Raw genomic sequence first — 25,364 nt, 5'->3', positions numbered from 1 at the left:
TTTTGAATGAGCATATCTTCATTGACTTGAACACATTTGATAAATGGTGGGAGAGTATATGGGCCAATATCTTATTGATTAACTCACCAGTGCTTTCATTTAATTTGAAGTCTTAAAAAGACAGATTGCTAGTAACACATAGCATCACTAGTAGTCAAAGTCCTGCCCTTTCTTCCAGAGAAAATTGGGGATTTCTGCTCAGGAAAGGCCTTCCCCCACTCACACTCAAGACACACAGTGTTCACTTGGCAAACATTTGTTTATCTCTCATCTGCCATGTGCTAGGCACTGAGGATGTGGTGGTAAACAAAATAGAAAAAGGACCCCTTAGTCTCAGAGAGAGAGACAGTAAATAAACAGATTTGCCTAATCTGGGGAAAGTCAGACATTCCTTAAACCTGGCAGAAGGAAAGGTCAGTGGGAAGAAGTTTCCATCAGGTGGGATGGCCAAAGGCAGTCCAGGGATTCTTGGAGAAGAGGCAGGGATAGCCCCCTTGAGAATAGGTGGTCTGGGGTGACCCTTGCTAGCTCCCTACCCTCTCCTGACTGTTGGAAACGGGGTGGGGAGGCTGGAGGACAAGATAGCTGCCAATAAGCCCCTTCCGGGCCAGAGCAATTTGATCCCTGTGGCCCTGGGAGGTATACAGTTTGTAAGCTCCTGCTCTCCTGGGCCTGCCTTCTGGGATCGAAGGTGGAGAAGCAGCAAAAGTTACATAAAAACTAAAGCAAAGCCGGGCGCTGCCTAGTTTATATCTGATTGTTGTTATTATCTGAAGCTCTTAGAAGCCTAATTTGACTACATGTCTCTGCTGATGCTTACTTTCTGGTGGATTGTTTTCCTGTGTGTTTTATAATTTGGGATTATGAGCTTCATCTGGTATGGCTTCATCACAGGAAGCCTGCTTGGCCTGGTTGGAGGGTGTGTCCTAACAGACAGTTTTTACATTTACTTCCTGCCAGCAGCCTGTAAGTATTACAAGCTCAAGACTCCATTTATTTTAATATATTGGCTACCAGGAAGCATAAATTCAATACCCAAACCAGTCGCAGCAGGGAAGAACTTTTTTTTTTTAACTTACATAGAAACCAGGCCAAATAAACAAACTTTCTCGTTGTCTCTAGGTGGATTTTGGCTATTTCACACTCTCATTGAGGCACTAGTCCATCAGGTATTTTGGCTTTATGCGAGTATCACAGTTTCTACTTCCTGCTTTACACAGGGTAACTGCTGCCCCCACCCCCACCCCACCACATCCATTAACATCCAAGTCCCTGGCTTATTGCAATTAGCAAACCCATTCTTGCCCCCAACCTCCTCTCCTACCAGAAAGCTTTTTGTTAACTTTCTTGCAAGGGAGATCTATCAGGGACTCAGCTGGGGATAGGAATCTGAACCTGGAGAGGAATACATGCCTCTCCAACCCAGGAGGCTGAGTGCTCAGCCTACAGCAGCTTCTGGCTAGATCTCAAAGGATGAAGTCCAAGGCTCCTTGTCTGTCCACTTCTGCTGCTTTCATTCATTTTCCATTTGTACTGTAGGTGTCCTTAATTCCTCTTTTCCCTTTATCCTACATTGGTCTTTTGACAGCAGCTGGGCCATTTTTCACAATGGGTATTTCTGACTCCAGTATATTTACTGAAAAATAAATGTGCTGTTTTATACCCTCAGACCATACACAGCAGAACCATTTGCTTAGATTTCATAGCACACGAATATGTCCATTAGAGCTTCAAAGTGTCATAATTAAAATTGGCTTCACTTGTGGGGACTCATGATGCATCCATCTCAGCCCACACCTCCGCTCTGTGTAGAGGCCCCTGCTCAGGCCCCACCTCTCAGAACCACGTGTCAGAAAAGTAAGCCAACCTATCTGCTGACCCACTGGGATAACCAGTGTGAAGAACAGCCCTGAACCAAGAGTCCAAATGCCAGCCATGCCCCCCTCCTTGGTCAAGGTGATCTTCAGCTTTTTCCTGGAGTCTAAAGCAGACTCCCCCTACCATGTTGCCGTCCCTCTGGCCTCCTCTGGGCCCTGCTTGCATTCAGTAGATCCACGCTCCTAGAACACACTCTTCTAGGGTAACCCCACACTGCTCGGAGGCTCTCAGGGTACCTTCCTGGGAAGCAAATGAGCATCAGGTTCTCAAGTCAAACTCCAACCCCCTTTCCAAGCTGACCTTAACATACTGTTAATGAAAGAGCTTTGGTGCCAGACAGACGCGGGCTCGGATCCCTGCTCGGCCACTAACCGGTTGTCATTAGGCACATGATTTAACCACCTTGTGCCTTTCTCTTCTGTAAAATGGAGATGGTGAAACAGAACTCAGAGGTCTTGTGAGAAAACAAGATGAAGGATGTCCTCTCCCCAGCACAGAGTAGGGGAGCGCCCCACAGGGGTCAGTTCCCATCTTCTTGGCTTCACCAGCTAGGCCGAAAGTGTTGGTTATACAGCTGACAGACTCCAGGTTTGAGGCCTGGGGGTTGGTGGCCTGTTGTGTATGTAGAGTGGGCACTGAGTGTTTGTTTTCCTCAAGTGCTGGGCAGAGTGTTCTGTGTGGGGTCAGGGACTCTGTGGGAGCCCAGCCAGCCGAAAAGAGCTGCTCTGGGGCCCTGCATGTGATGGAATTCACTGGGACGCCCGTGCATGGCCATACCAGGTTTTGGACGTGTGTTGCTTGCAGTCCTGCTGAACTTTGCAAAGGAAAGGAAAATTCTTCATGCTGTGCTTGTGAACTTTGAGCTTGTTATCTTCAAAGCCATAAACCTGGTCCGCCAGACTATAAAAGGAGCGCATTCTAACCCGTTCACCCTGCAGCCTGCTCCTTGACACCCACCACACACCCACGGTAACCAGAGGCCACCACCATGACGAGGGACCAGAATGGAACCTGGGAGATGGAGAGTAATGACAACTTTGAAGGCTACATGAAGGCTCTGGGTAAGGGGAAGGCCGGGGCTGGGGGAGGGAGGGCAACATCCGAAGGACTGGGGTCTGATCCTCCTGCCACTTTGGGATCCCACAGGCCCGTGTGCAAGCCTCACCTCTCAGTCCCCAGCTGTGTGATAGCAGGCAACTCATACTCATTCTCCAAGGTTCAGATTCTTCGTTGGTGAATTGGAAACAATAATAAATGAGATTAAGTCTAGAATGTCCTTAGCACAGTACATGGCACACAGAAAAGATTCACCGAATAGAGGATACGCATGCACACACATGCACAAACAACTTCCACGCACACATGTGCACACACACACGTGCACACGTGAGGAGAGCCAGACTTAAGAGGAAATTGCAGTAGCTCCTCTGCCTCACGATCACCATCTCTCTGATGACCAGTTGGGCCTGCTATTGTGCACAGATGACCCCTACCTCGCTCTTGTGTTGGTCGTGTAGTGGGGAGGCAGGAAAGGAGTGCCTGACAAATCTCTCAGCCTAGAGACAGTCAGGCCCACTGAAGGCCAGGAAAGGCTTTCGTCATGTAGCTCAAACAACTCACTGCTCATCTGACTTCTGAACTAGACCCCAGGCCAGGGGTTCCCATCAGTGTGTGTCCAGAGTTGAGTCTCCTGGGGGGCTGTCAGGAAACACACGAACCTGGAGGAACTGGGCCCACAGAGGGGACCTCACTTGCGGGGCCGCTATCATGGGCCAGGACGAGGAGCCTTGCCTGCCTGTCCTCAGTCATCCCGACAGCCTCCTGACCACCTTCGCCCGCTTTAGATCCCTCCGCATGAGGAGTTCCCAGCTGGAACTTCCCTTGCAAAGCGTGAGAAAAATGGCTGTGGGCCGGGTTGGAGGCCTGGTAATTCGGACGTGATGATGTCTCACCAAGAACAGGAATCATGGGAGAGCGGGTAGAGCTTAGTGGTAGAGTGCACACTTAGCACGCGTGAAGTCCTGGGTTCGATCCCCCGAACCTCCATCTTTAAAAAAATCAAGAAAAAGAAAAGAATGGGAATCATGGGTTTTTCTGTTCAATTCCCTTCTAGTTGGATGAATTTCTACCATGTGAAGGAGCAAAGAGAGCTCATGTGACATGTTTTGCAATTTACGGAGACTGGTGCTTTCTTCTTGTTCTTTAGACCGTTTCCAATACTGAATAGCTTTTTTTTTCCCTCTCAGCTACCAGAATTTTACCAATGTACTTGGGAGTGGAGGAAGGAGGCAAAGTCCTCCTACCAGAGTCCTGTCCCTGGTGCCTCTGCTTTTAGTACCCTGAGGGAGGCTGGAAATGGAATCCTGCTTCTAACCCTGGGGAGATGTTCTGGAGCTGAGCTCAGAACCAGATAGCATTCTGAACAAAATCACACAGAGGAGGACACCAAGCCGGAGGGCCAGCGGGGGTGTGCTCTCTGACCTTGAAGGAGTTTTTTCACCTTTCTAAACCAGCCTCCTCATCCGCCAAATGGAGATAATAACACCAGTCTTGCCTGTTTCTCCAGGTCATGTTGGATGTGGTGGTTGATTTGAACAATTAAAAACACTTTAACAAGAGCTCTTTGGGGGTTGCAAGCTTTCAGCCGTAAGCTGATCAAGCCAGACTCAGGGAATATAATCAGAAAGCAATTTTGTGTCTTTTCCTGCTTATTATTAAATAATCAAGGGGGGAGGGTATAGCTCAGTGGTATAGTGCATGCTTAGCATGCATGAGGTTCTGGGTTCAATCCCCAATGCTGCCGATAAAAAAATAAAATAAATGAAATAAAATAAATAATGAAAAGTCCTATGGTGACTTCAGGTAAAAAGTCAAGTTTCAGTTTTCAGCTGTGCAGGGTGGGTGCCTGGAGCTCCTCTTTCTAGGCTTAAGGGGAGAGGCAAGCACTCCTGGTATCCTCGCCTCTCCCTCTGGGGGGATGCTAGGATGCAGGGCACACTGTCGGCTCTCTCCAAAAACTCCTCTTTCTAAAACCCGCCTCCTTCTGGACTCTTTCACGCCAATTTCCACCATCGCTGTGGGTGAGGGCTGCTTGGGTCGTGAATGGGATGTCTGGATGACTCTGTCTAGACGGTTTTGGAGTGAGTAGTCGTTCCCGTTCTCTTTGGTGTCAGACACCTATTGTCTCTTAGAGCTTCAGTCACAACTTCTAATTCAACATCATCCTACATCAATTTCACTTTAATGAGCAAATGGCTTGACCTCTTTGTACTTGCAGTGTAGGGGGACAGGCTCACACCTTCCCGATGAAGGTTAATACCATAGGAAGTGGTAGTAACTAACCCCCGAACGTGGATGTGCTTGGTGCCGTGGTCTGCCCAGCTGCCGATGGCCTACTGTGTCCCAGCGCCCCCAGGGACTTGCCCCAGCTTGAATCCATGATGTTTTGTGCAGAAACGCCTCAGCCAGCGTCCTCCTCCCACCGTGGAGACAGGACACCTGACCCTTCCCGCCTGCCCACAGTGGGGACACAAGTGGGGCAGGCAGGCACTGGCAGTGACTGAAGACAGGTCTCAAGGGCTCAGCTGGAAGCAGCTGAGTGGGGCTGGACCCACAATTAAATCTGCTAAAAACAACCCAGCAGATCTGTACAATTTCCTCCACATCCACCCTGCCATACGAGGGTTGTTCTGTCAACAATGACAAGTCAATGAAGTTTCCCTTCCTCGCCTGCTGGGGCACAAAGCATTTGTGAAGAACGTATGTGGGGATCTTCCCAAATCCCCAGATATGGAAATATCACTAAATATAATTCCGTTCCCTGCCAAGAAGCCATCCCTTTCTCAGACGTCAATCCCTAGCACTGGGAGGTGGCTTTCTCTGTGGGCCTGGTGGCTGGTTCCGTAGGAAGGAGACACCCCTGTCGAGATGTAGGTCTGGGCAGCAAACTGGCTTTGTCACCAGCCAGTGACTTGCTCCACATCCAGCCTCCCCACACAACTTGGCTGCCAGCCTCGACAGACCGACACACGTCACAGCAACCTTTGGGTTGGCCCCAAATTATCAAAGTCATCAGCAATTCAGAGAGTGGGGGCCAAGGGTCAATGGTACCTCTTCTCTGCCTTCTCAGACACTTGGTGTTTCTCGAGGCCCTAGACTCTTTCTTGACAGTGAGGAAAGCAGCTGGGGAACTCTTCCACCTGGAGGAATCTGTCCCGTCCTGAGATCCTCCTTTGGGTGGGGTCGGGGAGCGCAGGAGCCGTCTTCAATTTAAAGGGCAGCTGGGGGAGGGCAGATCTAAAAGTGAGGTCTCCGTGCTCTGGCAGAACACTGGAGGAGTCCATTCGGGAGTGAGGCCAGCCCTGCACAGACATGGGGGAAGTCATTCAACTTCTCTATCAAACCTTTAGATGTCACCCGTGGAAGAGAGGGATGGCGCCATCTGAGGCAGGCCAGGCTCTGTCTCTGTTCTTGAGGGGCTCAGACAGTCAGGTTATAGCTGTGTACCAACTGGGTTCCTGTTTCCTAAGACAGTGCGACAGATCACCCCCAAAATGTGGTGGCTTGATTTTATTATATACAGTGATTTTATGATGGTGTCTCACAGTTCTGGGAGCTGACCAGGCTCAGCTAGGCTGGGGCCAGAGCCATCCTGAAGGCTTCCTTGCTCCTGTGCCCACTGTTGGTGCCGGCCAGCGGCTGAGCCCTCCGCCAGGGCTGAGGGTACTGCATGTGTCCACATGTGGTGTCCCATGTGGCCTGGGTCTCCTCACAGCACTCTGGCTGTGTCCAAAGAGAGAGAAGGCAGCAGCTGAATGACCTGTTATGACCCAGACTCAGAAGTCACATGGCATTCCTTCTCTTCTCTTCTGTTGGGTGAAGCGGTCATGAGCCCACCCGCATTCAAGAGGACGGTGCCTAGACCCCGCCTCTCCAAACATTGTAAGAACAGCATGTAGGATGAGAGGTGGAGTTGTAGCCATTTAAGAAAGTATAATCTGCCACAGATGGGACAGTGGGTGGTTCCGTCCCTTGGGCTTGGAAGGGCTACAGTGACAAGAGGACAACAGTAGCAGGAGGTGTGTGCACAGTGTGGTGACGGATGGTAACTAGACTTGTGGTGGTGATCACTCTGCAGTCTAGATGGATGTCATATCTGAAATGTGCATAATTTAAATGTGTGTGTGGTGGTGGTGGAGGGAGCTACAGTAGACATGTTGGTCATTGAAGACTTTCTGAGTACTTCCAAGTGGGGTTTTGAAGGAAGGAGAGGAGTGCTCCACACAGGGATAGACAGTATGTGCCAAGGTCAGGCCAGTGTGTGTGGGCAGGGGCGCAGGAAGCTGAATTGCCACGGAGTGACGTGCAAAAGAGGGAGGGGGTGGGAAGAAGAGTCAGAAAGGTGCAGGGCCGGATCTGGAAGCGGTGTGCCACCATGTGTGAACATCACCCAAGGACGTCATATGAGGAGAGGGTCCCAGGAAGAGAGAGAGGCCGTGAGCACTCACTCTGACAGCCAGGGCGTGAACAGATGGGCAGAGATGTCAGAGAACTAATGAAGTGGTTGCAGTGGCCCGGGAAGATGCAAGCACAGTGCCAAGAAGGGTGGCCAGGGGGCGGTCCAGAGCAGGAAGCAGACCAGATTTGTGACTGAGTGGTGAAGAGGAGGGGAACGAGCCTAGAAAATGACACACCACCATGTAACTTGAATCAGGGAGACAGGGATGTGTAACAGAAGGCGTGTGTTCTAAAAGCGCTCAGGTAATGTTAAATTTAGACATCTTTTAGGAAATCTTGATTCCATAAATTGTAAAGATTAGGAAAAATCCCAGTCTTTGTTTGTTTGTTTGTTTTTATATTTTTAATTGAGTTATAGTCATTTTACAATGGAAAAATCCCAGTCTTAATTCACAAAAGATGAGAATCATCTTCTATGAAGACCAGCTTTTCACTGAAATGAACATGCACAGACTCAGGAGAGCAGGGGCCACTGCAAAATGTCCTAGTGGGTCTCTAGAAAATTCCACAAGAAGGTGTTGACCTCAGAGGCTGAAATCAGGCAGCTCCCACCTGAGTGGTCTTTGCCAGGAAATATTTCCTGGTTACCCACCATGTTGAAAATCCTGTCCTGACTGTGAGGAGCCACAGTCTAGCATCAGAGGTGAGCACATGCACAAACAATTCTCATGCCATGAGAAGCATCTGCTATCACAAGCTTTATATACATTGTTTCATGTAATTAATTCAGTTTTCACAAATGTACTGAGCACCTACCACATGTCTAGAAGTGCTCCAGGCATTGGTGACAGGGTAGTACACGAGGCAGCAAGTTCCGTGCCCTCCATGGAGTGTGCTTGCTAGCGGAAGAGAGAGAGGGTAATAGTTTAAGATGATTTCAGGTAGTGGTAAGTGCTTTATAGGAAATAAAAAGGAATTATTGCATGGAAAGGGATGGGCGGTCAGGGAAGGCTGTCTGAGGAGGTGACACGGGAGCTGAGGCTTGAACGCTGAGAAGTTTTGTTCCCGCCACAGGGGACAGTGAGTGTGAAGGCTCTGGGTGTGTTTAAGAAACGTACAGAAGGCTGGTGTGCTGGGGGTGTGGTGAAAACAGGGGAAGGTCAGGCCTTATGATGGGCAGACTTAATCCACCTTGCTTACATTCTTTAAGGATCACTGTGGGTACAGTGTGGAGGATGCATCACAGGAGGGCAAGACTGGAAACAGGGAGGCCCACTAAGGAGGCTGCTGGGTTGTTAAGGCTAGAAATGATGGTGGCTCAGACGGGGGCAGTGCCAGGGGCTGGAGAACAGAGGACAGATTCAATGTATATTTTGGAGATAAAGCCAACAGGGCTTGCAGATGGATGAGAAGGTAGAGGACGTGGAAGAAGTGAAGATGGCCCCCAGGCTTAGGTCCAAATAGCTGGGAGATGGTGACCCCATCGGCTGACAGTGGGAAGACACGGGGAGGAGTGAGTTTGGACCAAGGTGCTGGGCACGGGGGAGTGCATTAAGAATTCTGATTTTCATATTTGATTTCAGATGCCCATGACACATCCAAGTGGAGTATTAAAATTGGCATCTGGATAGACGATCTGGAGCTCAGGGTATCATCATGGATAAAGCAAAAGGAATGCCTGCCATTTTAAGGAGTGAGGAATCTGAAGGCCAGAGAAGTGGAGGAACTTTCCTGGGGTCACTTGTGGCTGGAAAATGGTGTTGCTCAGACAGGAGCCCAGTCTGTCTGCTTCTAACCCCCAAGCAGTGGTCAGTGCACTGTTCCAGGCGTGGGTACTAAGTATGAGGTTAGGGGAGGGGGAGCTTCATTCTGAGCAGAGTTCGTCAGGTTGGGGACCTCCAAAGTAGACAGGCAGGACCCTCAGAAACATTGCAAGGGAGTCACTCCGAGTCCCTGGGTAGAAATTAATGAATGAATGCTGACCCAAGGAAGAGTTAGTTTCACCACATTTGGATTCCTGTTAGGGCTCACAAATCTGTGAAGTTATACACTTGCCAAAGTCTTTCCTTGAACTGTGTGGCATCTGGTTGGACTTTCAAATAGGGACAGTGCTGTGGTGGGAAAAGCACCGGTGAAGGTAAGTTTGGTCCCTTCCTATGGGTCTCCCCTTACGTGTTCCGGCAGCCCCTCCACTCTGACCCCCACCCCAATGGTGAGCACTAGACTGTGGGTGGGGAGGTGAAAAGTACAGGGGAGCAGGGAGGCATCCCAGGGTCTCTAGCCCGCCTCTGCTGGCTGAGGAAAAATTTTGAACATATTCAGAGACATCCGTGAAGGTGAGAGAGGAAGAGGCAGACACGGCAAGTCCAGTTCCTCCCTCATGTTATGCAGGGGAGGAAATGGCATGGAAAGATGCAGAAGATTGCCTTTGCACTCTGCTTCTCACAGTCGCCTGAGTGCTGATGATTTGTGAGTTAAGGAGTCCAGGTTCAAGGCCCGTGGCCGCTGCACTTGGAAGAGGTCTCAGATTTCATGTGATGAATACGTGTGCATGTCTGTTCTTTAATTTACAAAGCGCGCCTGCCCTTTTAGCCTACAACTTTAGCTTTTTCCACAAGCACATTACAAAGCGTTTTAGCGTTGAGGAGCACACTCATATTTCAACTTTATGGCTTGCATTGTTCAAAATGCAGTTATGAAAAGTATGGTTTAATAAAGTCACTTCAGTGTTGTTAGGTTTTTTTTCCCCCTTCTGCAGCAGCTACAAGCCATATATATTATTCAGAAATAGCTTGCCTTTGGACCTTTTCCTCTGAGATAGAAATTCATTTCACCTGGCTATAAATCAGGCTTGGAGATACCTTTAATCCAGGAAAGCAGATCAAACATATTTGATAACCCTGGTGTTAAAATACCGTATGAGGAAAATAATTTTCCCTGCAAAATACCAAGAAGTGGTTTTGGAATCTGTATGTGTATGCCTCTGTATTTGACCACTACAGTTAAACCTTTCCTTTTGATTAGAAATACCACGAAATGCACCAACAGAATGTTTGGTTCCCTTCCCCACAGTGGAGCAGAGGTGACATGATTAACTAGCCTGTGCACATGGTAAAGGGTGGCCAAGCGGCCAAGCCATTTTTCAATCCGGAGAAGAAGCGATGCTTAATTCAATCTGCATAGAACTCCTAATAAGATTCCCTGGCTCTGGCCAGAAAGATTGACTGCGGACGGTTTCCAGGACAAACCAGTTCTCTCAGCAATAGACATTTTTAGCTGTTATGTACCTCTCTAAGCAATGAGGAACAAGCAATAATGTGTTAGAGGAGACTTAATTGTGAATGATAAACAGAACATATTTGTAGGCATCCTGTCAGGAGCGCTATCCTAGCTGGGTAATTCTAAATTGGTCACTTAAATTCTCTGGGCTATGATTTCCACATTTGTGGAGTAAAAATAGACTTGCTTTCTGAGGACTGCTTAAATTTAGAGTTCTAAGTTTCTCTGTAATTCCCAATTCTTCCTTAGTACAGTTGACCCTTGAACAATGGGGGTTGGGGAAGAGCGTTAGGGGTGCTGACCCGTCGTGCAGTCGAAAATTCACATGTAATTTATGGTTAGCCCTCCATATATACGCAGTTCCTCCAAATCTACAGCTCTGCATCTGCAGATTTAACCAACCACAGGTGGTGTAGTTTTATGGTTATTAATGAAAAATACCCACATGTAAGTGGACCTCTGCAGTTCAAATCATGTCATTCAAGGGTCAACTGTAGTTTTGCCTGGTACCCTCCCTTTGTTTCATCTGGATAGCACATGACCTGTGGTTTCTTTCCTCACCTCCTAACTGTAGCTCAGGTGTGGTTTAGCACAGCGTGGACCTCACTAAGCTCAGAGGGCTAGAGCAGGAACTGAAGTTGTTTCTACCCTTTGGTCAAACGATGGAGTGAGGGAACTGGTCAACATGAGAGAGGTTTGACCAGGCTGGATGAAACGCCTGTGTGACAGGTCAGGGCTATGTGAGGAGAGAGCGGATCAGCCACTGTTCTGACTGTCCCTTCAGAGTCCAGGACCCTTGGACGGCTTGGAGTGGCAGGTGGCTGTGGAGATGCGTAAATAGGACCCGAATATTTCACTCCAGACTGAATGCTGATCTGGCCAGTTTGACCAGAGCAGAAAAGGCCAAGGGGTGGAGGCCAGCATGCATCAAATACCCACCAGCTCCTCAGCACTGTGCAAAGCATTTTACCATCATTTAAACTGAATCCTTACATAAATAACCCTATGAGATGAGCACTCTTTCCCCAATTTACTGTGAGAAACTGAGGCTCAGAAAGGGAAAGAGACTTCTCTGAAGTCTCACAGCTAGGAAATCAGGGCCGGGATTTATACCCAGATCTGACCCACGCTTTTTTATACCAGGTGTTCTAAACTGAGCCACTCACAGAATTGCCTGAAGGCTTGTAAAAACAAGAAGGGCCCAACCCCCTGCAGGAGGGCTAGGGTGGATCCCAGAATTCACTTTTCTAAGAGCTTCCCCCATGCTGTGGTGGTGCCAGCCCAGGGGCCTCACTTAGAGAAGCGCTGTCCTAGACCACAGTGCCCACGTTAACCAATCCACAGGTGTATTCTGAGCTCCTACTGTGTGCCCAGGCCTGGACCTGGTTCTATGGGGACACAGAGCAAAGAGGCAACATTGTCCTTGTCCCCATAGAGGTGAGACTTTGGAGATGAGAACAATAAACCCCATGAAAAAGTCAGAGGAAAATGCCAGGTTGTGTCTTGGGAGCAGGGAGGGTGAAAACATGTGGCCTGGAAAGCAGGTGAGGAAGGAGGCAAGAGAGGGCAGAACACTCAAGAAGTCAAGGCCAGGGTTGGGAGGAGAGGGGCGGGGATTCAGGGGGCAGATACACAGGGAGCATCCCAGAAAATGCAGAGGACTCCAAGGAAACCAGCCTGCGAGATCAGAGGGTTAATTATGAGGATACCAACAGCTCCCATTTATGGGGCTGTTACCATAAGTCACCAGCCACTGGGCAGACCTCTTCACAGATACCATCACATTTAATCCTCCAAATAGCCTGATGCAGTTAATACTAGTCCCACATCCGGCCACTGCTCTCTGCTGCTTCCAGATCTGGACCCTAGTGTCTGGTGATGGGACCGAAGTTAGACACACAGGCGTCATTAGGCTGTGTTTCTGGGGCAGAAGGACAGAGATGCGAATTGGAGTGTGACATGTCGGCCTCTGCCTAAGATGAGCATGTGTTGATACCAACTGGAGTGGGGGTGACTTTTTGTTTTTTTGGTTTTTTTTTTTTTTTTTTTGCAGCTTTTTAGCAATTTTATGGAAGGATTCATTTTTAGGTCAGAAATACTTGACTACTTGGTCCTGCTAGTCTTTTCCTTTCCAAACAGGCCAGCAGTTGCCTTAAAGGGAAAAAAATTAAACAGGAGACATTTCTGTAATTGCAGGGCCCAGGTGACAGAGAGAGATGTCTCAGAAGGGGTTTTTGTCAGCCCTTTGTGTATCGTGTCCTGTGGAACCCTTGGCCAGCTGGATGTCCCACCATGGAGAGTTCTATGTCCCCAGAGATTGGCAAAGGCTGCATCCTGCGTCCTGCTCTTAGAGTCACAAAGCATCTTTCCCAGATGAAAGGCTCTGTGAACCTCTTCAGTGCAACAATGAGCCTGGATTTAATTCCTCATTTCCCAAACTTAATTGACCATGAGCACTGCCCCCGCTTTTTAAGAATTTTGGGGGTTATAACTCATGGCAGTGACATGGGTTCCTCATTGGTAAAATGGAGATAGTACTTATCTCGTGGTTTTCTTGGGAGAATGAAGTGAGTGAAGTTTCCCAAGGGAGGTTCCACCATGGGGCACCATTCCTGATTCGTTCCAAAGTATGTCTTAACTATCACCCCAAATATTACCATGGGTCCACACAGCATGGCCCTGGGGTCACCTTACTTAAAACCTAGCTCCTATGTTCCTCCATAAATTCTTTCTTTACTTTCTTGGCTCTACCTTGGTTACTCAAGGTCAAAACCACTGTTTTGGCCTCCCAACTTGATCTTCTGTGCATCCATCCAATTATCGAAATTTTGTGATTGTTTTTTCAACTGTGTACGTTGAGACAAGTCACTAACCTCTCTGGGCCTCCGTGTCATCCCCTATGACATGGGGAGTAGGTGCTTAAATAGTGACTTTCAAATTTCTTAAACTATTGAAGTCTTCCTCCAAACAGCCGCCGATGAGGAAAGGTCTAAAACCACCCAGAAATTCTGGGTCTGAGATAAGGCCCAGAAATCTGTACTTTTTACATCTTCCCAGGTGATCTTGATCAGTGGCCAGCTCTGGGACCCACTGGTGAATTCTCAGATGTGGCAGGTTCTCAACCAATAGTCGTGAACAATAATTGAGCAAGGCACTGGCATACACGTACCAGCTCATGCCAATTTGAACCTATTTCTCTTTTCAACTTAGGATACAGGTAAGCCTTTGACCTTCTGGGCTGCCTGATATTACTTGAAATTTTTCCCTTATGATAAAAGCAGGCTTTATACATTTTAGGATCCAAAAAACCATCCAGGATCCTTCCCAGATTCTGTTGTGGTCCAGCCTGGGCTTCTTCTTGGTCTTTTGGGAAAAGGAAAGTGACAGTGACCAAAGAGGGATTCAGAAAGAAATGAGTCAGCAAGGATATGGGGAGAGAGGGTGGGTGGAATGATGCTTGGCTACCATGGCAGGGCAGCAGAAGGGGTGGGGATGTGACCATCGGAGACGTCCATTCTCTAAATTGACAGGAGCTCCATGAACTGTTGGGAGCTGCTGGTCCTCCTCATGGGCTCAATGGTATTTCTCCCCCACCAGACAGCACAGTGTGAAGCTTACTCACCTATCTACCACAGATGGGCCTGGAATTCTCCAAGAAACAGCACTCAGTGACTCTGAACTGTCCTTCCTCCTGAGGTCATTCTTACCTTGGGTTATGATAGACTCAATCTCAGTATTTTTGAAATCTTACAGACTGAATTCTAGAAAACAAAGATTTAGATTGGCATCCAAAGTCACCTGGAGAATTCACAGGCATAAAGGGGGTCAAATGTCAAATACAATCTGGGAAGAGACCAAAAGCTTAAAGATGTTCGTAGCAAGGAGAGAAATTTAGTAGCTTCAGAACTATCCTCTGTTTCTACATCTGTTCCACCAGACAGTGAAATTTTGGCTTGGGGGACAATTTATGCACAACCAGAGGTTAGCAGGAGGTGGTGGGCTCAGCACTTAGCTTCTTGCTGTAAAATGCAGAGCTGAGGAAATGAAACACTCTGTTGAAAGGCATGCTCCCTTTTACTCACTAAACAGTCTCTAAGAAATGAATAAGATTCCCTTTGAACTAACTACTATATATAAAACAGATAAACAAGCTTCTACTATATAGCACAGAGAACTATATTCAGTATCCTGTAGTGACCTATAATGGAAAAGAATATGAAAAGGAATATATGTATGCATATGTATGACTGAAACAGTATGCTGTACACCAGAAATTGAGTACGCATTATAAACTGACTATACTTCAATTAAAAAAAAAAAAAGATTCCCTTTAAAATATCAAGGCAAAGAAAAGATGTAAGCAGAGTGAATGCAGCAAAAATTTGATAATTGTTGAATCTGGGTGATGAGTGTGCTCGGCTCCTTGTACTTTCCCCTGTACTTTGGTTTGTTTGAAATTTCTCATAATAAAAATACAAATAATTATTCATCTTTTCCTTAAAAACAGCAAAAGAAATCTCTGAGCAAGTGTCTGTTAAGTGTCTGGAATATGCCTGAGCTGTGCTGGGGGGCCATGAAGAAGGCAGAATAGTCTAGAAGAACAGCTGCCCAGTCTGCTGTAAAAATGGAAGTTTAGCAGGGAGGGTACAGCTCAGTGGTAGAGCACGTGCTTAGCATGCCTGGGGTCCTGGGCTCAATCCCCAGTACCTCCACTAAATAAATAAACAAATCTAATTACTGCCCCTCCCCCCAAAATGGAAGTTTGTACATATACTGCCCTGCTATGGACATTAACAAAATTCCGTCTTTACCTATGATCTAGACTGATTGTTTTTAAACAGTGTCTTTCCTTTTAAACCATAAAGTCTTCTGTTTAGCAGACTCTTAGGAGGAAACCAATATGTCAAACAGAATGGGGGCTGCTGTGGTGGAGGGGTGTGTGCATGTGAGTGTGTGCGCATGTGTGTGTGTGTGTGTGTGTACGCATGCACAGCAGGGATTTGCAGCTCGGGGTGAGCCCTGCCTGCTACCTCCCCACTCCCATCAGGGCTCCTGAGGAGGTGCCCAGAAACCCTAGGTTTCCCAGCAGTTGACAGAGATATCCAAAACGGCCACATGCAAGACAACCCTTGCTTCCCACTTAAGCAGAGAAAGATGGCCTGCCTGAGACCCACGTCTCTGGTCCTGAATGTCTGACCTTGTTAGAGAAATGAATGAGTCTGGCCGAGCACATCATAACATCCACCACTCCTTTTGCCAACAGATATTGATTTTGCCACCCGCAAGATCGCCGTCCATCTGATTCAGACCAAGATCATCGAGCAAGACGGTGATAATTTCAAGACAAAAACCAACAGCACGTTCCGTAACTATAACGTAGACTTCACGGTCGGGGTGGAGTTTGACGAGTACACAAAGGGTCTGGACAACCGGAATGTTAAGGTACTGACCCCAGTGGCGTTTTCACTCATTCGCTCTTGGTGCAGGGGCTGTCTGTTGGGCTTCACAATGAAAAAAGATGACAGAATCAACCTGGGAGGCCCTCAGGAGAGGGGGACCAGAATGGACTTAATGATGTTGGCAATAAGCGGTTACTTAAAGTTTAGTGGGAAGAGGCAGGCTGGCTCTGCATGAAGATTATCGGCCAAGGATAGATTAAAGGATGCTGACCTCTCCAGGATCTGGGGTAGGAAGCCGACTCACAGACTGACATGGGCCTGGGAGGCAAAGTGAAGAGAGCCGGGTGGAACCAGAGGGCGGACGGTGATGGTGTCAGCTGGAGCGCATGGCTCTGTCCCGGGGGCTAAAGCACCAGTCAAGCATTGACGTGAAGACTGGGGTCTCACATTGCTAGAATTTTTTTTCAAGAGATGTTGAGAGCTAATGTTTTTATATGAACTATCTCAATTTCAGATGACCCCAACTGATTAAATTTTTTAAATGCATTGACAAAAAATTAATCAGTCGATCTAAGAAAGAAATGGAGAATTTTATTAGGGCCAAATCTGAGGACTATAACCCAGGAAGAGCATCTCAGAAAGCTCTGAGACCTGACCCCCCTATTAGAAATCAAGGCACAGTTTTATAAGTTTTTTTGAGACAGTGGGCTGTGCATCAAATGATGTGTTAGTGGCAGTTATATAATCCAGATCTAAGTGCCATCCTGGTGGGTCATGTGATCCCTTACAATATCAAGAAGAATGTTACCTTTTAAGGAGTTTTCTTGTTGAGGCTCGGAGAACATTGCTCCGTATGGTTGTGCAGGTATTCCTGCCGATGGGGGAAGTTTGGTCAATGAATAATGCAGATACAGAATGCACAGTGCGGGGAGAGAGGAGGCCAAAGGGCAGAGGAGAATTTTTTATGTCTAAATTTTTTCTTGCCTTGCCATAAAATAGGAATTTTATTTCACAAATGCAATGCAAATCGCACCCAAAAATCAGTAGATGAAATGAAGTCAGAGTTTCTTCAACCCTGGTAACTTAGAGAAATCTCTGGCAAGCTTGTGGCTCCTGTCTCAGCCTCACCTTAACTCACAGGACATAATGGAGGAAATCTTCTGTGCATTAAAAGGCCAGCAGGCTTCTAGCTGCTTGAACGGTTTGGATACAGGGAGGCCCCTGAAAGCAAGCAGACAGCTCTGAGTGCAGCATGGGGAGCGGTCACCAAGCCTGAGAATAGGAGTCTGCAGAAGAGGCAGGCCCCGGCCCAGAGGGGCTCTTTGTAAATAAGACAGAGAATGGCAGCAGCAGGGGGAAGTGGGGCGGGAAGGCGGGGCTAACAGCGGGTCCCCTTCTCCTCCTCCGTCTCCATGTGGTATCACAGCCCAGCCACTGATAGTCACAGTGTTCACTCTCAGTGCTATGTCTTTGGTTTCCCAAATCCAATTACATTTGGTCAGTCCCCATAAACAGGAATAGGGAGAAATCCAACCTCAGCCATGCCTAAGGGTTCCCCAGTCTTAGCATCATACAGGAACCCTGGGGATTGCACAGTCCAGGGCAAGCCCATGCAGTTTACATGAGAATGGGCAGCTTGAACCCTCGGAGCACCCACTCCCTTTATGCCAACCCAGCCCCAGGACCTCTGCCCTGGCTCCCAAGCTGAGGAGGGCCGGACTGAGGATGTGCCCAGGCATCCGTGCTCTCGCCCCTGCAGACAGCCAGCCCCTCAGAGTCCCACAAGGAAGGAGGACCCTCCCCCCACTCTTCTCTGGTGCTTCCAGGAGCTCTTTCAAACTCTGTCTCAACTCTTGCCCCAAAGGAAGGGACAAGAGCTCTGGCTCCTCTCCTAGGGTGGGAAGGAAGAGCTATCCTTGTTCTTTGATGATGACTCTAAAGCCAAAAGAGCAGGATACATTCTATTTCTCAACCAAGTTGTCCAGCACCATTGAGAATCTCAGCCACCAAGTCAGGGTTGAATGATGTTAAGTGCTCCTTGCTAAAGCAAAGTGGGAAATGGAAAGCACTTTGGAAATGCTTCCATCAGAGCGGTCTTGGCAGGAGAGCCTAAGCTCCTGGCCCCTTGTGGAATCCCTCCCTGCAGGGCAGATGGATCTGCGAGGCTTTTCTGAACCTAGTGGCTGCAGGGTCAATGCATCAGACCCCAGAGCTGATGGAAAGCCTGTCTCAGAGCTTTTGCATCCCTCTGCTGTTCTAACCTAATCAGTTCAGCATGATTCATTTTGCCCTTGCTTCTCAGTTTTGGGTGTGGGCTGTTGAAAAGCCGGCCTGTCCTCTCTGACTCATTCTTTGATCACCTTTGATGGGAGGGAACTCACTCTTGCTAAAATAAATCATGTCCTTTTGACCTGTCCTGACCCTTCAAAGATTCATTCTGTTAACACCTCCCTTTCTGCCTCTCCCCTCCCTTCCCTCCGAGTCCCACCCTCTCTCCAGGATCAGCTCTTAGCCCTGCAGAGAGAGATAATCCCCTTTTCCACATCTGGTCTCTGCTTTGCCTGAAGCAAAAAGCCAGAGCTAATACTCTAATACACAGACGCACACACACACACACACACACACACACACACACACACACACACAAACACGAGACTGGTGGGGGCTGAGAAGTACCCAGAAGTTTGCCCAGTCTCCAGCCAAGGGCTGTTCCCATGAGAATCACAACACAGAGCAGGTGCCCTCAGCACTACCTACTTCCTGTAACTTGACTGCAGCGCTTCAGCAGGGGAGGCACAGCAGGGAGCGGTGAGTCTCTCTGATGAATTCCTGGCGCCCATACTTGGTGGCCCACTGAGCACACACACGGATTGTGTCTTTCTGCGCATGGGCATTTGCATGTGTACGTATCACTCCTCTACTCGCTCATGCTCTCATTCTCCAGGGAGCCACTTCTCAACTCCTTGGTCTCCTTCAGGAGCCCCTCTGAAAACCTTCCCTTTCAGCAGTTTGGAGGAGGGGTTTGGGGTACAGCAGAGGGGCCCCATGGTGCCCAGGTCTGTGTCATCCCGGCACAGGATCCATGAAACCACATTGATTATGGGGTTGACTCTTCCACGAGGAGCCCAGGGACCCCCTGCTTCCTTCCTACACATCTTCTTTCCTGCGTTCCCTGACTTGTTTCTCAGGGGATTTAAAGCCACTTCAAAAATACACAAGTGCCCCAAAGTAAAATGAAATTTAAAAGAGGCCACTGATGTTTGCGCCACAAAACATTATGCAGCCATAAAAAGGAACAAAGTACTGATACATACTATGACATGGAAGAACTTGCAAAACATTATGCTAAGTGACAGAAGCCAGCCACGGAGGGCCACATGTTGTGTCATTTATACAAAACATCCAGAATAGGCAAACCATAGAGACAGAAAGTGGTCGGCATGGGTGTGACTGCTAATAGGTATGGGGTTTCTTTGGAGGGGGGCGATGGAAATGTTCTGGATTTAATTAGTGGTGATGGTCTTACAACCTTGTGAACATACTCAAAACAAATATGCTATATAAAAGACTGAATTTTATTATGAGAATTACATCTCAGTTGAAAAAAATAATGGCAGGGAAAAGCAGATATCAATGATGGCAGTTAGAGCCAATAATGTCATTGTGACTTCGAGAGGAGCCACGAGAGCCCATGAGAGGGGAACCAGCCACCCCCACGGGGACCCTCATCTCAGGGGTTGCCAGAAGGGAGCGGGAGCGTGGGTGCTGCTGGAGGCTGGACTAACTCTTACAGGACAGATGTGCAGGGGAGGGTTTTAACATGTTAATAGTTCCTTCACTCCTAATTTATCCTTCCCCTCCTTCCCTTTTCCCCCTGGTAACCACAAGTTTGTTTTCTATGTCTGTGAGTCTCTTTCTATTTTGTAAATAAGTTTGTGTCATTTTTTTTTTCAGATTCCACATATCAGTGATATCATATGATATTTGTCCTTTTCTGTCTGACTTACTTCAATTAATATGATAATCTCTAGATCCATCCATGTTGCTACAAAATGGCATTATTTCATTCTCTTTTATGGCTGAGCAGTATTCCATTGTGTGTGTGTGTGTGTGTGTGTGTGTGTACCACAACTTCTTGATCCATTCATCTGTCGATGGACACTTGGGGGTTTTCACAGCCTCCTGAGGAAGCAGACAGGTAGGTAGACAGTTACCATCTAGTGCCTTACCAACACTATCCCCTGTTCCCCCATTAAAGGTTTTAAAAATAATAATGTGAGGCTTAAGATGACTCTAAAGGAGTAAGAGACATACTTTCTTTAGAAAACATGTAGAATTTTATTGCTAAATTGACTTGGGAAATATTAATACATACACATAATTTAAAAAGTTTAAACATGAAAAAGTGAGATTTCCTTGCTATCCTGGCCCCCAGGACCTCAGTTCCCTCCCCAGGGACAGTCACTATGAAGGGTTCTTTTATCTCCTTGCAGAGAACACGTGCAAACATACAGGTACATCCCCACCCCCTTCTTTTATGCACATGGCCCTGCCCCTTGCTGTTTGTTTGTTTGTTTTTTTTTTTTTTTGGAGGAGGGGAGTAATTAGGTTTATTTACTTATTTATTTTCATGGAAGTACGGGGGATTGAACCCAGGACCTTGTGCGTGCTAAGCACATGCTCTACCACTGGGCTATACCCTTCCTCCACTCCTTGTTTTTTAACTTGAACTGTGAGCTCCAGAGCCTGCTCTTCTCCATAAGTTAGAGCTGCCCCTCCTTTCAGGGGCCACAGAGCAGGGACGAACCCCTCCACATTTAACCAGCCGCCCACTGACGGAATTTATGAGGCTTTCAGGCCTTTGCTGTAACAAACACTGCAACGGGCTGAGGAGTAAAATAAGGAGGAATAAAACTGTACATAAAATATATAATGTGGTCAAGGTCAAATATTATTTTAGAAATAGGTAGACTTAACAATCCATAGAAAACAGTTTTGTACCAAAAACAGATCCGAAGGTGCAAAGGACAGTGAATAAAAAAGACCGCAGGTCCATTTATCAGCAAGTCGGTTTGCCAGATACCCAGGAAAACAAATGTCTGGTCCTTTACATAGTATGTGTGAACTCTGTTTTCTACTCAGTTCTGCTCTAAACTGCTCTAAAAAAATAGACTCTATTAAAAAAAATAAATACATCAAGAAAAAAAATTTTTAAATATTGCTCATAGAGGCATAATGGGTTTGCACATGCTTGGAAGAAACCCCGCTCACCTCAGGGTCATCTGTGAGGAAGGGCAGCACCCACGCACCACCACTGCCTGGATGGGAGCTGCGTCGTCTCACTGCCATCTCACAGAGGTGGGTGGCCCTGAGGACCACCGAGAGACAGTTCAGATGCTCCTGAGTGAGAGAAAAGGGGGACCAGGAGGAGGAGTTGGGGTGGGTGTGTAATTTGTAAAGATGTGAATTTAGCATAAGGGGTTTGAGCCTCCTGTGGTTCAGCCTTTTGTGGCTTCTCCAACCTGCTGGTCAACACAAGCACAAGCTCTGCATCGCTGCAGCCTCCCCAGTGCTACTAACTGGTCAGCACTGCTGCCTGGGGGAAACCAAGGGCCTGGAGAAGGTCCACCTCCTGGTTCTGAACGACAAAGCAGGCTTTGGAGCCATTCACACAGCCCCCTGCAGGGAAGGTGGCTTCCCTGCCTTTGTTATTGCCCGACAATGGGCAGTCCTCACCATGTCATTCCTGCAGGGAGTAGTCCCAGAAGTAGAATTTCTAGGTCAAAGAGTGTACATCATGTTACATTTTGAAATGTAATGTAAAATTGCCCTGCAAAAGGATTCTTATCAATTTATATGCCCACCGGCCCTGTCTGAGGGTCCAACCGTCTCTGCACCCGCTCTAGCTCGGTGTGTTATCAGTATGTATCTCCAATCCTTGACTATAGACTGAATTGTATCTTAAACATAAAGTCTTAATTTGCATGTGAGTAAGACTGAATATCTTTTCTTATGTTTAAAAGCCGTCTGCTAAGTTTTTGTTTTTTCCTTGCCAGCCATTGGTTTGGTGTCCTGTGTTGAATTTCCTACTAGATTAATGATCTTTTCCTTACTGATTTGCAGGAGCCCTTGTAGATAAGGAAATCAGGTTTATCTGATATGTGGTACAATTATTTTTCCCCATTTGTTATTTATCTATTGACTTTGGGGTATTTTTCCCTTCCAGAAATTTTACATGGGGACATAGTTAAATCCATCATCTCTTCTCCCACTGATCTGGGATGCTGTCTTTACCACATGGTAAAATGGAAGAGAAGGTTTTCAAAGAGAACAGAACCAGCCATGACAAGCCTGTGTGGCTGGAATGGAGGCTGTATGTGGAAAATGAGACTGGGGGGATCTTGGCATGACTGTGGCTGAGGGCTCCGCTCTGCGGGCAAGCAGGAGCCCGGGAAAGGCTGCAGGAACTGCAGCTTTACGTGTGTTCAGTCCCAATCAGGACCATACATTTGATTTGCCCGGAAACCTGTCATTGCAGACGCTGGTCATCTGGGAAGGTGATGCCCTTGTCTGCGTGCAGAAGGGGGAAAAGGAGAACCGTGGCTGGAAGCAGTGGGTGGAGGGGGACAAGCTGTACCTGGTAAGTCCCGGGGTCCGCCGAGCTCCCCTCCAGCGTGCTTACACCAAACTGCCGGTTCAGCTAGCCAGGCGCTTTGACAAGAAAAATGGCCTTGCCCTCCTCCCCTTAGCTCCAGCCAAAGGCATGTGGTCATATAGTCAGAAAGCCATTCCTGCGTGGCTCAGGGGACTCCAGGAGGAAATCTATATGGCTCTTTCTGTGAATGGCTGCAATTAAAACGAAAGTTCAAAATGCTGAGCTAGGAAGCTGCGATCCAAGGAGAAATGCAGGGAACCTGTTAAAGACCAGCAGGGGAGAAATGTGAGGAAGACACTTAAGATGCCCTGGAGGAGAGGGAGACTGGGCCTGCCCGGTTCTGTGAGCCTGGGAGGAGAGGGGTTGCACTGGGGGCGGGATGCCCTGGAGGCAGCCGGGCCTGGGAGATGCCTGTAGACCACAGGCACAGGCCTCTTATCATAAGGCATGCTCACCTGATCCCAAAATATTTTAGGTCAATTTGGCACTAGAACAGAGCAGAAGGAACATAACTGCTGATATCCTTGAATAAAGTCTGTCTAGACAGCTTAATTTTTCACTCTTCAATCTTTAAGACAATGGATGTGTCCAGCAGTCAAATAGTGAAAAATCCTTCACACCTTCATGCATTCAGTTACTCATTTGTTAAATGAATGGCTCATTCTATGAATGGCTCTCCATTTATTCATTCATTCATTCACCTGTGGAGTCAGACAGGTACCTGGCTCCAGTATCAGTATTCTGGTCACAGGTTGCCCTAGAGCCAGCCTTGCCTCACCTGAGATCTTTAGGTGAGGTCAACTGATGATAAATAGAAGGCATTCACTGTGTTTTCCACTGATAATTTTCCTACCTGTTCTGGTTTGGATGATGGATTTTTTTTTTTAATTGTAGTATAAGCCCCAGTGGTCCCCATGGCAAGACAATGGATCCACTGAGAACTGCAACGATGTTTGTGGCTGTCCCCACACTCATTTTTTTTCTCTTCTCCCTCCTTTAAAGGGTCACAAGATGCAGATAAGACCTGGGGGCTCCCTGCATCCAGATGAAATGCAGCATCCTGTCTGCCCAGGCAGGCCTGGGGGAGCCCTTCTGCAGCCCGCTCCCTGCCATGGCCTGTGCCACCACCCACCAACATCCTAATCACCAGAGGCCAGGAAATCCACAGGGTGGAGGGACAGCTCACCAGCCAGCACCTCCCCAGGCCCCTGCCTTCCAAACATTCCCCACTAGATGCTTCCCTTCTTCGTGGCATCGCTGCCTTTTAGAAATTAGGCGATGTTGCTTTAATCACGAGAGTGGGAGAAATCCCGCCCAAGAGAGTAATTTCTTTGCATTTTTCATTTTTATAGTTGTTCAAGCTCAATTCAAGTGTCAAAATCGAATTACGGCTACCTGCAGGGCATGCCAGCTGACTGGGTCTCTGAGACACACTTTGCCCAGAATGACTAATTGTCTTCTTTATTCCAGCTCCCCTCCCTCCCAACTCACAGACACCAAGAGGGCTGGGGTGTGCAGAAGGAGGGCCTGGTCTGTTAGTCACTCACCTGCTTTCTGATGTTGCAGGAGCTGAGGTGTGGTGACCAGGTGTGCCGTCAAGTGTTCAAGAAGAAGTAATGGCCGGAGAGGGGCCTACTGAGCATGCACTCCCCACTCCCCACTCTCTGTAAAGAGTTCCCCGACTGGCTTGGGAAGCAGCCAAGGGGACCCTCCCACTCCTGACAGAGCCCATTAAGGCATCTGGATGGGTTTTAAACAGAACGCATGTGTAACAGTGACAGACACATTCTTCCTTCCTTGGAAGCTGGCATTAAACGAAAAAACAAAAATCACTCCCATACTTTGAAACCCTTTCATCTATCTCCCTTTATTTCTAGAACTGTCAGTTTTATCCCCAAGCAGAAGAAATGATTGCCCGCATGGTGGTTTTCTGTGTGGCTTATGCTTTTGCTTTTTAGTTTAGCTTTGTTTGTTTGTTTGTTTGTTTGTTTGTTTGTGTTAGTGTAGGGGGAGTTGTATTCTCTGACCAGCACAGCATCCCTACTGATTTTTGGACATTGCCTATTTGAGATTCATTTTTTTGGATAACACATTTATTTCTCCAAGATTCTACTTTAAGAAGCATATGTCTTCCAGTTTGCATGAGCAGCCTGGATAGAGCTACCTCTGAAGGTCTGTGCAGGGCTACCGTACCAGCTGCTCTGGTCCAGGCCAGCCCTTTGCCCTTCAGCCCTGGGTAGACTGGCACCCCTGCAGAGGGATCACCAAACACTGCCAGATGGCCTGGGTTCAAGTCCTGCTGCTCCAATTCTTAGCTGGGTGACCATCATTTGGCATCTCTATCCTTGTTTTTCTCTTCTATAAGATGGAGAAGACAAAAATAACATCTCCTCCACTGCGTTACTGTGAGGATTAAGCAAGTTGGTATGTGCAAAGTTCCTGGAACAGGACCTGGTGCATGGGAAGGGTGTTGTCCCTACTAGCTCTGGTCATTACGTGGAGTTACTCCCTCCACAACCCCGGGGGTCCAGATGAGTGGATGCTAAGTAGCGATAGGCCAGTACCTCCAAGGTCTCCTGATGCTTCCAGAACATTAGGGTTGTTACTCTGAGCAGCACTGTATTTTCCTGCTAGGTACACAAATGGACCAGTGCACCTGGAACAGCAGAGTGGTTATAGGGATGGATGCATGGTGG

At 47.7% G+C, this 25,364-nt stretch overlaps 1 protein-coding gene across 1 annotated transcript; it reads left to right on the top strand.

Annotated features, from left to right (window-relative positions):
• The first annotated feature begins 2,767 nt into the window (after nt 1–2,767).
• Nucleotides 2,768–24,492, top strand: RBP2 (retinol binding protein 2). Its single transcript, XM_010976783.3, has 4 exons — nt 2,768–2,939; nt 15,878–16,056; nt 22,552–22,653; nt 24,235–24,492. The coding sequence occupies exons 1-4, from the start codon at nt 2,867–2,869 to the stop codon at nt 24,283–24,285; spliced, it is 405 nt and encodes a 134-aa protein (XP_010975085.1). The 5' UTR covers nt 2,768–2,866; the 3' UTR covers nt 24,286–24,492.
• Nucleotides 24,493–25,364: the final 872 nt, after the last annotated feature.

Source organism: Camelus dromedarius, chromosome 2 (assembly GCF_036321535.1).
Source record: "Camelus dromedarius isolate mCamDro1 chromosome 2, mCamDro1.pat, whole genome shotgun sequence".
Classification (NCBI taxonomy): Eukaryota; Metazoa; Chordata; class Mammalia; order Artiodactyla; family Camelidae; genus Camelus; species Camelus dromedarius.
The sequence above is the reverse complement of the archived record's forward strand: the minus strand, read 5'-3'. Positions and strand labels throughout refer to the sequence as shown.

Excerpts from the sequence above, each read along its gene's own strand:
- RBP2 (XM_010976783.3), top strand. The coding sequence starts at position 2,867 with ATGACGAGGGACCAGAATGGAACCTGGGAGATGGAGAGTAATGACAAC. Across the intron at positions 16,057-22,551 it reads TGGACAACCGGAATGTTAAG|ACGCTGGTCATCTGGGAAGG; the intron begins GTACTGACCCCA and ends CTGTCATTGCAG. Across the intron at positions 22,654-24,234 it reads AGGGGGACAAGCTGTACCTG|GAGCTGAGGTGTGGTGACCA; the intron begins GTAAGTCCCGGG and ends CTGATGTTGCAG.